We start from the raw sequence: 12,151 nt of genomic DNA, 5'->3' as shown, positions 1-12,151 counted from the left end.
ATGGTAAAAATGTAAAAAAAAAATGATAACAAATGATATTATTTTCTTTATAATAGTTATAAATTATAGATTACTATTTTTTGTCAATAAATTTAAAAGGGTTGGTAACTACTAAGTACTAACCGGGCTGTCATGGAATGGGCTTGAGCCTAACATTAAAAAAAAAGTAAGTCAACCAAAAAATCCCCACTAAGAAAGTAGCTAGCTTTGAAAATCCTCGTTACCATAGTGTAGCGGTCAGACATAAACTTCCACCAGCCAAACTGAAACCACAGGTTACAAAAATCCATCCCACCAATCTCCTTTGCAATTGACAATTTGTTCCACGACAATCATTTGCAGCAAACATAGTATAATTATAATTTTTTTTCTGATTATATTTATTAACTAAAATAATGATTGAATTTTTAATAACTTGTTATTTGTATTTTGTCATAATTTTGATTATTATTTTTTGTCAATAAATTTAAAAGGTTGATAACTACTAAGTGTAGGGCGTGAAGCAAGACTTCAGAAAAGCAGTGTCATAAAATGGGCCTAAGCTAACATTACCCGGATTTAAGTCGACCCGCAAAAGGTCAGTCAACTAAACCGGAGCGGGTCGAATTGAAGGAAGCAACTATATATATATATATATTTATTTATTTATTTATCTCAACGTTGGTGGCTTCGTATTGTCGTATCGCTTCGCTCCCTTGGGTTAGGGTTTTAATTGTGTCTTCTCGGAAAGCAAACTAGGGTTTGTTTGTGTGGCAGAAGGAGGAATGGGAAGGTATCGTAGCCGGAGCAGAAGCTATAGCCCCCGGCGGCGAAGCAGAAGCCCACCGGCACCGCGCGGACGGAAGCGCTATGTCGACGATCGCTACGGTGACAGCAGGTCTTACAGAGACCGCCGCTCACCTCTTCCTTCCGGCTTGCTTGTTCGCAATCTCCCCCTTGATGCCAGGTCATCTCCTTTCTCACTTTCTTTAATTCCTTCTTTCCACTATCGCATTGCATTGCATTGCTCAGTATGCATGTAACAAAACTGGTCTAGATGATAAAAGGAAGTAGTTGGAACAAAAAGTCTTCCAACACTTGACACCTGTTACTCATTTCTTTGCGTGTTACTTGCTGTTATTATTATTATACCTCATTAAATGATGCAATCTTGAAGAAACAGGATTCTTCCCTATTTTGTCAATAGGTGTTTTTTTTTTGGAAAAGAACACACTCATGTATGATAAGTGGTTCCACATAATAGTGATATTTCAATACATATCCTCATTGGGAACGGATAAATAATTTTTCTGCAGTGGCTGTGTACTTGCTTGATGTTCTCTTTCTTCTATTTCGTGGCACTCTGTTACATTTATTGAATGTGAAGGAATTAAAGAAATCAAACTGAAATTTTCGATTTGTATTGCAGGCCTGAGGATCTTAGGATCCCATTTGAGCGCTATGGTCCTGTGAAGGATGTTTATCTACCTAAAAATTACTACACTGGGTATTTCTGCTTTACTATCAATACAACCTGCTGCTAGGCTTGTTGCTCACCTATCTTATACATTGCTTTTTTAAATGCATTTTGCTTTCACAACTTTGAAATTTAATTGAATTGATTTTGTAGTGAGCCTCGAGGCTTTGGATTTGTGAAATATCGGTATGGTGAAGATGCAGCTGAGGCAAAGCAACATCTCAATCATACTATCATTGGTGGACGTGAAATAAGGATTGTTTTTGCTGAGGAAAATAGGAAAACTCCTCAAGAAATGCGTGTTAATACTCGAGGAAGGTGTGACTAGTTTGATTTGCTAATTGATTTCAGTTTTGCAATATTGGAAATCTACTTCGATGGACTTTTTAAAGTTGAACCTTTCTTTTGTGTTTCTGTTGTAAGTGGTCGACATGGAGGTGGTAGAAGGAGGAATCGTACTAGATCCCCACGACCCCGATGTCAGTTTAACTACTCATCTATATTTCACTTTCATGTTGTAATAATTTTATGTTTTTATTTTGGGTTTAATCTTTATACTCGAAGCTCTTCCTTGTTTTTTTATGTTATCATACATGCTATTTTTGCAGCCTATTCTCGGTCTCCATCACCAGCTAGGGATGATTCAAGGTATGAACACAATAAATAGCTGATTAGTTTTCATTTTGAAAAGGTCCAAATTTTATTATTGAGCAATGCCATAATTTTTGGGCATCATGTATGAATTTAGGCCTAGTTTTCACTATAATGATGGTGGTGCTACATTTTCTAGTATTTAGGTACTGGAATATTATTTATAGTGCTTCAGAAAATACTTGAATTTGCTAAGCCGTGAGCTTTTTTATTTGAGATGCAATATGACAGGTTTCTAATCACCACAAGTGAGTGATGTACTAATGAGATGTTTGGTTGAATTATGATTTATGATCAAAGTTGCTCAGAGGGCTGTAGGTGTTGAAAGTAGATCTGCTGTTTGTACCCTTTTCCTGTTTTCTTTGTGTAAATAAAAACCACCCAATCAGAGTTTGGTAGATGGTAGCTGATTTTATCACACTATTATTTTATAGATTTCATGTTTCTGTTGCAACTTATTTGTCTGATGAAGTTATATTATATGATATTCTTACCGACCTGAATCTGTTTCAGGCCTTTTGAGTAATACATTATCTGTAAAATACACCTTAAATTTCTCTTTGAACCGGATGTCTTCTTTATTATTGTAAATGGTGTTGGTGCCTTCTACATTACTTTTAAGCTGTTTATGTTGCACAATGGAATGAAACTAGCGTCTTTTAGTGTGTGTAATAGATGTATTTCATTCATTTCATTTTTGTTGTTTTGTTGTCAAGTTTCAGTCTTGTCCTTAATCTTATTGAAATTCTCCCTTATAGTAGATCACTACTGAGTTGGTTAAGTTTGGCTTACTAACGTACAGTATAATGTACATGTGTTTAATAGTGTTTCTATACTGCTAGACATTCAAAGTGGCTAGCTGATTTATGTTGATGTTGATAATTGTGCCATTCCCTTGTTCTGCTAGAGTATAATTAGAACAGCTTCAAATCATTTGACCTTGACAACAGTCCTTTAATGTGTTTTAATGAATTGAATGATATCTGCTTATGGTCTTCTTTATGCAGATAATAAAGTGAAATTGGAAGACTTTAAAGATGGATTAATAAAGATTAACGAGTAAAGAGGCTTAAAGTGATGCGCTACTTGCTTATGTAGCTATCAAAGACTCCATAAGAAATATCCATATGAAAATTGCCTTTTTGTGCCAGTGGCATGGGCTTTCCCTACTTTGTGGTATTTGATTTGTGGCTGAAGAAATGGTTCAAATGAGTACTCTTTTCCGATTCCCTTGTATAAATTTTCTGTGAGGAAGATCTTATTTAGTTTAATATCTTGTTTTGCGTATACTATCCCAGTTAAGAAAGAATATAAAGCTTATAGTTGGCCAAAGAAAATTACATCTTCAAAGAATGGAAGCCAAAGTTTATACGGGTAGAGATATGATGACATTGTGCAAGAATGATAGTTGTGATTTTAGAAAGTTGGAACAAAGAGAGCTATGAAGTTACCAGATGCTGATCTTGCAGTACATCATTCATAACTCTCAGTGTTTGGATCCAAGTGTCATATATTTGTCCAGAAACTATGGAAAGAAAGGTACAGGCACAGGTCATATTTTGGCTAATTAGATTTTGAAGAGGAAGTAAGTATTAGTTATCACATATGAAACAAATTAAAATTTTGGTTTGAGTGATTGTGTGCTTAATTATCTGCATATTTTGTTGTAGACTTGTAGTTGCACATATTCAGATATCTATTGATTTATGAGATGCTTATGGTTGGCATTCTCTCCCTTTTTAATGTGTAGTATATGTAATTGTGTTGTTTTAGCTATTTTTATTAACTTTGGTTTGGATAATTGAGAATCCTCACTGACATGATGACATATAGGGATGGCAGGGGTAGGGATGATTATTATTCTCCTGAGCGATCAAGATCTTATTCTAGGTCTCTCTCTCCCAGTGGTGGGAAGGACTACAAGAAGTCCCCTCGTCTCAGGGAGAATGGTCGGAGTCCTAATGACCAGAAGGATCAGACACCCCGTAGATCCGAGAGTCCTAGGGACAATGATTGCAGTCCTTCAAGGTCTCATTCACGGTGATACAGGTATGAATTTTATGAGTATATTTATTGATTGAATGTATGGTATAATTGCAATTCTAGTTACATCAAATTTCTGTTAGTTAAAATACAATCTTTAAGACTTTGAAGCAGTCAGAATTCTGGAAATATAATCAGGTAGTAGAGTCACATAATAACAAATAAGGCTCAACAGTAGAGATGAATATATCATTAATTCATCCTTGTACTTTTGATTTTAGAATCAGGCTCATTAACTTAAGTACTTAATCTCAAACATTAGAGACTACAGCACTTGATAGTTGGGGATTTTTAGTAGTAAATGTAAAACATTTAAATAAACAAACTAACAAGTGTCATTTCTGTTTCCTTCTGAGGCTAAGCACTAATAATTAACTCTTTTTTAAGTTAAAGTGTACTGTTAATATATTAGTAATGAATATTTTGTCAGAAGGTTGTACATTAATCACTCTTCAGGAAATTCATGTGCTGAAATCGGACATTTATATTTTTTAGATTGGTTTGCCTTGAAGTTCAAATGCCTTTTATATTTTTGAAGCAAGCACTATTTTTTTGTTTGAATAAATGATATCTTGTAGGATTACAAATGGATTTTTATTTTAAGCCTCATTGGAATTGAAATCAGTCTTTGATTAGTTCTTTCCTTCTGCAGTCCACGCTGATTTGCGAGCAAGCAGAGATTGGAAGGTGGTCAATTCGGTTTTTCCTGTGACCACACACTGTAGCTAAAACTTTGACATTTTGAAAGATACAAAAATGTAGCTAAGCCAAGTCTGTGATGTTTATATTAGTATTCCGTGGGTGACAACCCATCAGAAGGTAGTTTGACTTGGTGTGTCATTTTGGATGGCTCAGATTAGACTTTTTCATCAGTTTACAAATTTTTGGATACTTGTTCATGAATCATGTCTTTATAATATGTTTGGTCCATCTTTATAGCTTAAATGCTACTTCAAAGTTAAAGTTTAAAGGGAGAGTTTTAAAATTAAAATAGAAAGTATTTCTTAATTCAAAGTTTTGTTTACGCCGATGAGTTTCCAAAGAGTTCTCAAGTGCAGTTTTTTTTTTTTTTCGAGTTACGTCATTTAGTTATTTTTAAGCTACTTTTTCCCTATTTTATATAAAAAAAAAACAAGATTCTCAAATTTTAAGGTTTTTTAAATGTGTTTTGTTGAGTTTGTTTTTAAGGAATTAAAGAGTTTAATAGATAAGCACTATTTTTATAAAAAGATTTTATACTATTAACTAATAAGAAATCAGCCTGGCATGAATTTCAAGAGATTATTATCAAACTCAAATGTATTATATATGATGCTTTGTTATTCAATGATGATGTATTTTTTTTTACAGTCAGTGCTTTTGGAAATTTTTTAGAAAAAAGTCTGATCATACACTAAATTTCGAACTCGTTATCTATTTCGGCTGGGAGTTTGGAGAGCACCAATATCCTGGTTTAGCAAGTGGCAAGAGTGCACGACTTGGCATTGGTCATAATAATGCTAAAAAGTAAATATTAATCTATCAATCATAGTAACATAGAGAATCCTAGGTTTACTGTGATCTAGATCCTATGTTACTATTTATTTATTGGTTTTATACTTTGTTATTCTTGTAAAAAAATGAAAATTCTTGGTTAATACTCTTTACTCTTTTTCTTCTTGATTAGCTGTACTTTTTTTGTCCGTGCATATTCATGGGATTTTAGTCAATCGTCTAGTGTAAGTAGTGCTAATTGGGCGAGTGGAGTGAACTTTTATAGGAGCAAGGTAAATTCTTACGTAGCCACGTTGACTAGAGGTCAACATAGGGTAGTCAACCTTGCCTCGTTGCCTCACTAGACAAAGGTTTGATTACTTACTAAGAATTTCAGTTTGACTCCTTTTTAGACACCTTGTCTTGAAGGATTGAAATTTGATTTTTGATTTGAAGATAGAGTTGTGATGGAAGGTACTACTTGATCTACAAATAAACTAATCCAGTGAAAAAATTAGTTAAATGTGAAATATAAATCAAAGATCTCATTAAGCATAATATTATTTTGGAAGAAGACGATGAGATCTAAGGAAAGGGACAAAGAAAAAGGCATACTGATTATCCGTCTATCCAATGAATCTATCCACTTATGATTTGCGGTGACGTGGTCCAATGGCACAACACAAGACCAGCACCTCCTTCCTACTTATTTGTTGGACCCCCACAATACAATCTGTCAGCGCCTCCATGGATCTCTCCGCTCTCTCATCATACCGCACTCTCGGGAAGTTACTTCCTCTTCCCTCTCACTCTCAATGGGGTCTCCATTTCCTCGCCCACGCTCACCGCCTCCACCAGGTTATTACCATTTTTGTATCTAACTACCCTGTTGTTTATTCCCCAATTAATGAATGGCTTTGCATATTTAGATGAAGAAAAGGCCATGTGGGGTATATGCATCCCTCTCCGAGAGTGGAGAGTATTATTCCCACCGACCGCCAACTCCCCTACTAGACACCGTCAACTATCCTATTCATATGAAGAATCTCTCTACCAAGGTAGCTCCAACCCATCCATCTTCCTAATAATATTAATGGTTATGTGAAAAAGGGTCGATATTGATTTATTGATGCAGGAGCTGAAACAACTCGCGGATGAACTGCGTTCTGATGTTATTTTCAGTGTTTCTAGAACTGGGGGCCATTTGGGCTCAAGCCTTGGTGTGGTGGAACTCACTGTTGCACTTCACTATGTCTTCAATGCCCCTCAGGACAAGATACTGTGGGACGTTGGTCACCAGGTTGGTTTTCAACTTCCTTGCTGCTTTTTGCTTTACTTGTTCTAAACTAAATTGGACAACCTTGTATGAATTTGCAGTCTTACCCGCATAAGATACTCACCGGTAGAAGGGACCAGATGCATACCATGAGGCAGACAAATGGCTTATCTGGCTTCACCAAACGTTCTGAGAGTGAATTTGATTGTTTTGGCACTGGTCACAGCTCCACCACCATTTCGGCAGGACTTGGTACTCCTTCTCTTCTGTCTGCTCTCTGCCTTTCAACTTTCAATTAAATAAAATATGAGTAAACATCCAATCACAAATTGTCATGTACGATCAAATTTATTGACTTCTATGATAATTATCTTAAAAGTCGTACTTATCATCTTTTCTGATTGTCTGACTGTGTAAAGATTTTTACATTGATGATGCATAGAAATTCAACTCAAAATATTACATGAATGATATAATTGGAAGGTGGTAGTATGAGTTTGTTCTTTCCTGTTTAACAATGGGAGTTTGTGATTTGGCTTTAACTTTTTGAAGTTTTATTGAATCAACAGGAATGGCTGTTGGGAGGGATCTGAAGGGAAGAAAGAATAACGTGGTTGCTGTTATAGGCGATGGTGCCATGACAGCAGGGCAAGCTTATGAAGCCATGAACAATGCTGGATATCTTGATTCTGACATGATTGTTATTCTAAATGACAACAAGCAGGTTTCTTTACCAACTGCTACTCTTGATGGACCCATACCACCTGTAGGAGCCTTGAGTAGCGCTCTCAGTAGATTACAATCAAATAGGCCTCTTAGAGAATTGAGAGAGGTTGCCAAGGTGAGTGATACAAGTTCATGAGTTTCTCAATGAGGTATTTGCAGCCACAAAGTATTATTGATACTGAATCTTGATGATATTTCATAGGGAGTTACTAAACGAATTGGAGGTCCTATGCATGAATTGGCTGCAAAAGTTGACGAGTATGCTCGTGGCATGATCAGTGGTTCTGGATCATCACTTTTTGAAGAGCTTGGACTCTACTATATTGGTCCTGTTGATGGTCATAACATAGATGATCTTGTTGCCATCCTCAACGAAGTTAAAAGTACTAAAACAACCGGTCCTGTATTGATTCATGTTATCACTGAAAAAGGCCGTGGATACCCCTATGCAGAAAAGGCAGCAGACAAATACCATGGTAAAGGAAGAATTACTAAATTTTCATCAACTTAATTCATAAAACAAATATATCACATTTTGGCTTTGACTTGCTGTATTCGTCATGGATATATATGACTTGGTTTGATTTTGCAGGGGTTACCAAGTTTGACCCACCAACTGGAAAGCAATTCAAATCCAAGGCTACCACTCAGTCTTACACAACATACTTTGCTGAGGCTTTGATTGCAGAAGCCGAAGCTGACAAAGACGTTGTTGCAATCCATGCTGCTATGGGAGGTGGAACTGGCATGAATCTCTTCCATCGCCGTTTCCCAACAAGATGCTTTGATGTGGGGATAGCAGAACAGCATGCTGTTACATTTGCTGCAGGTCTGGCTTGTGAAGGTCTTAAACCTTTCTGTGCAATTTACTCATCATTCATGCAGAGGGCTTATGACCAGGTAGGATAACTATCTCCTTTCGCAGGAAAAATTTCTGCTCTATGATCATACTTGATAAGACAATGAATTTTAGTGGTCAAGAAATGATCAATATACCACCATAACATTAACTTAAAAATCAGGGCTCAAAGCATGTGTTCCATGTCCATTCCACAGGTGGTGCATGATGTGGATTTGCAGAAGCTGCCTGTAAGATTTGCAATGGACAGGGCTGGATTAGTTGGAGCAGATGGTCCCACACATTGTGGTTCTTTTGATGTCACATTTATGGCATGCCTGCCTAACATGGTGGTGATGGCTCCTTCTGATGAAGCCGACCTTTTCCACATGGTTGCCACCGCAGCAGCCATTAATGATCGACCTAGTTGTTTTCGATACCCAAGGGGAAATGGCATTGGTGTTCAGCTACCAACTGGAAATAAAGGAACTCCTCTTGAGGTAAAGTTAGAATTATATCCCCATACACATCCTCATGGAGACTATTAGGAATAGTTTTGCATATCCATTTGATGTTTTTGTTATGATATTGTATCAGATTGGGAAAGGTAGGATATTGATTGAAGGGGAAAGAGTGGCTCTCTTGGGCTATGGATCAGCTGTTCAGAACTGTTTGGCTGCAGCTTCCTTAGTGGAATGTCATGGCTTGCGCTTAACAGTTGCTGATGCACGTTTCTGCAAACCACTGGATCGGTCCCTGATTCGCAGCCTGGCAAAATCACATGAGGTTTTAATCACAGTTGAAGAAGGATCAATTGGAGGATTTGGTTCTCATGTTGCTCAGTTCATGGCCCTTGATGGCCTTCTAGATGGCAAATTGAAGGTAGGAAACCAAACAAATTTTTCATTGTGAACTATTAGTATTTTGCATCTTTGAAGTTTCTATGAACATTTTACTAGCTGCCCAAAACTCATAAGCTTTGCATGATATCTATGCAGTGGCGGCCAATAGTTCTTCCGGATCGTTATATCGATCATGGATCACCTGCTGACCAATTGTCTTTAGCCGGTCTTACACCATCTCACATAGCAGCAACAGTGTTCAATGTACTAGGACAAACAAGAGAGGCACTAGAGGTCATGTCATAGAAATATTAAGGGGTTCAATTTTTCACTTCACACGATGTACAAAGTATAACATGATTCACCATGTGTAATATGAAAAAGTAATGTAATATTGTGAAATTTTGAAGTGTATGATGTAGATTGTCATATAGTAAAACGACTAGTTATAAAAGAGAAAAATGTTAAACTTTTCTTTAAGTGCAAAAGAGTAGCCTTTCTGATATGGTCTAAACTAAACAAAAATGATGAAAATATTACGAGGATCTCACAAATTAAGAGGCATCATTGTCTTGGTCTCTCCTCTTATTTTATCTTGGACTCTATTTATCAGTGACCTGATTAAATTTAAAAAAAGGCGTTTTTTTATTTATTGACATGATCAATTCATTTGCAAATAAATATTAAAGATAATTCTCCAATGATCTCATAAGTTGTAATTAACATATTTCAAACTGGACCAAAATAGATCATGAAATTAGTTATTATTTTATCTTTGTAGTTTTTACTTGAGTCATTATGTGTAAAGTTATTACATAATGGATATATTTCTATGCTGACATTATACCTATGAAATCCTTCACGATTATTTTGTCCTAGTCACCTTTTTTGTTCACGATAATTGTATAACTTGGATTCAAGTTCAAAAATTTCTTATTAATAGGCAATTTATAAATTCTTACCAAGGCTAGAAGTTTTTCTTAACCTTAAACGCATTCCCAAGTTATACGTATGACATGATGACGTTATCACGCAAATACACCCTGCATAAAAAAAGAATTCACACTGTGGTTTTACAAAGTGCACTATGAATGTGCGGTGCCTATAGCTTAATGTTCAGTTTGGTGCTAATCTGGTGCGCCTGCGCGGCTAAAAGTTTGCACACGTAAATTAAGAACATGAGGAGGACAAGTGGACAACCCATCCTTCAATGCAGGAAAAAAAGAAGAAAAAAAAGCTACATGAGTTTGGTGAATGAATAAAGATTTAGGAGAATTCACCTGTTTCTGTTTCAATTAATTGAGGTTTAATTTAATTCTGAATATTGAGAGTTTATAATTTTTTTTAAAAATTAAGATGTCATTTTTTTTGAATCTTAACCTTTTGGTTCATAAGGAAAAAATATTCTAATTAATCTAGAGTTCGACCAAGAAATAAGTAAAGTCTAATCAATAATTATTTTTGTTAAAGAATAAAATTATAATATTACTCGAAAGATTCAACCTTAACTTTAATACATTAATTATTTATGTTCAATCACTTTATTCATCAAGGTGTCATTTGCAACTAGTTCAAATGAAAATAATAAATGCTTCAATTGTTGCATAATCTCATGGAGTTCATCTAATCTAATAGGTGTTTGGTTTGAGGAAGTCAGGAAAAAAAATGAGAAATATCTTTAATTTTATCTCATTTAATTTTATTTTTTTGAGTTATTCATCTCACTCATTTAAAAAATTGGAGGTAAAGCCAGCGATAAGGACACTAAAATCTTTCTCCTCCAATTTTTATCTCCTTCCAATTGTGAGCAGTTGGAGGAGAGGAAAAATTATTTATAACTTTTATATTTTGTGGATTGGATTTTCATGAGATTTTATTTTATCTTTCTTTTCCTCCCTTGCTCTATATATATATATATATATTTCATATTTTCTCTTGCAAACTAAATAAGGTTCTCTTTTTATCTCCTTTTATCTGCTTATGTATTAACCATAGCATGCCTATTGTCCACGAACATTCTTCTATGCAATTTCTGAATTGTTAATATATGAAGATATAATATATTGAGTAGAAGAGTCATTTTTATTTGAGAGTAAGAAACACAATTCTTTAATCATAAAATAGTATATAAATGATTAACATCAAAGCTTAATTGTTTAAAAGTTACATGACTTTTATATTTTAATATTAATTATTCATTTAAAATTTATTATTCAAGATTTATTCTTTTCATTATGGAAAAATAAAAATAAAAAATTTCTCACTTAAAAGAGTGAGAGATGTTGCAATCTAATTTTAAAAACTTAAATCTCATTAGCAATATAGCAAATTAACAAGTAAAGCAACAAGTTATTTGTCCTAGTAGAATTATGTTAGATTTTCTTAAGGAAAGTCTCATTCGAATCTCAGATGAAAAAATATAATTAAAAGAAAAAATCTTATTAAAAGTATCAATAAAATTTTCAAATATAGATTAATCATCAATAAAATTGATAAATATTTTATATCAATATTATTTTCATTCAAAAGTAAACAACAAGGAATTTGTTATTTAATGTTGCTACAACAATTTTTATTTAAGGCTTACTGATTATTTTTTATCATCAAAATGGGACGACAAAAGTTGCCTCCCTTGATTTTGAGATATATAATATATTTGAGGTAGGTACATATATGAACATGATAAAAAAGTAAGTGATAGACTAAAATGATTTGATCTTATGCAGTATCACGTATATGGTGTCAATTTATTTGACTCTAAGTCGTAGAGAACAGGATGATCTTACAAACACAACATGCATGATATCAAAGAATGATATAAATAATTGAAACTCTCTAATAACCCC

At 34.6% G+C, this 12,151-nt stretch overlaps 1 protein-coding gene and 1 pseudogene across 2 annotated transcripts; both read left to right on the top strand.

Annotated features, from left to right (window-relative positions):
• The first annotated feature begins 644 nt into the window (after window positions 1-644).
• Window positions 645-5,095, top strand: LOC114420092 (annotated as a pseudogene). The gene is made up of 7 exons (XR_003668343.1): window positions 645-946; window positions 1,409-1,486; window positions 1,610-1,774; window positions 1,880-1,935; window positions 2,065-2,104; window positions 3,941-4,156; window positions 4,803-5,095. The product of XR_003668343.1 is annotated as a serine/arginine-rich SC35-like splicing factor SCL28 (transcript).
• A 1,228-nt stretch (window positions 5,096-6,323) lies between these two features.
• LOC114420091 (probable 1-deoxy-D-xylulose-5-phosphate synthase, chloroplastic) lies at window positions 6,324-9,793 on the top strand. The gene is made up of 10 exons (XM_028385947.1): window positions 6,324-6,481; window positions 6,553-6,681; window positions 6,759-6,923; window positions 7,001-7,151; window positions 7,469-7,740; window positions 7,828-8,101; window positions 8,218-8,525; window positions 8,682-8,963; window positions 9,061-9,345; window positions 9,462-9,793. The coding sequence occupies exons 1-10, from the start codon at window positions 6,371-6,373 to the stop codon at window positions 9,609-9,611; spliced, it is 2,127 nt and encodes a 708-aa protein (XP_028241748.1). The 5' UTR covers window positions 6,324-6,370; the 3' UTR covers window positions 9,612-9,793.
• The last annotated feature ends 2,358 nt before the right edge of the window (window positions 9,794-12,151 follow it).

The sequence above is a fragment of the Glycine soja genome, chromosome 7, assembly GCF_004193775.1.
Source record: "Glycine soja cultivar W05 chromosome 7, ASM419377v2, whole genome shotgun sequence".
NCBI classification, from domain to species: Eukaryota; Viridiplantae; Streptophyta; class Magnoliopsida; order Fabales; family Fabaceae; genus Glycine; species Glycine soja.
The sequence above is the reverse complement of the archived record's forward strand: the minus strand, read 5'-3'. Positions and strand labels throughout refer to the sequence as shown.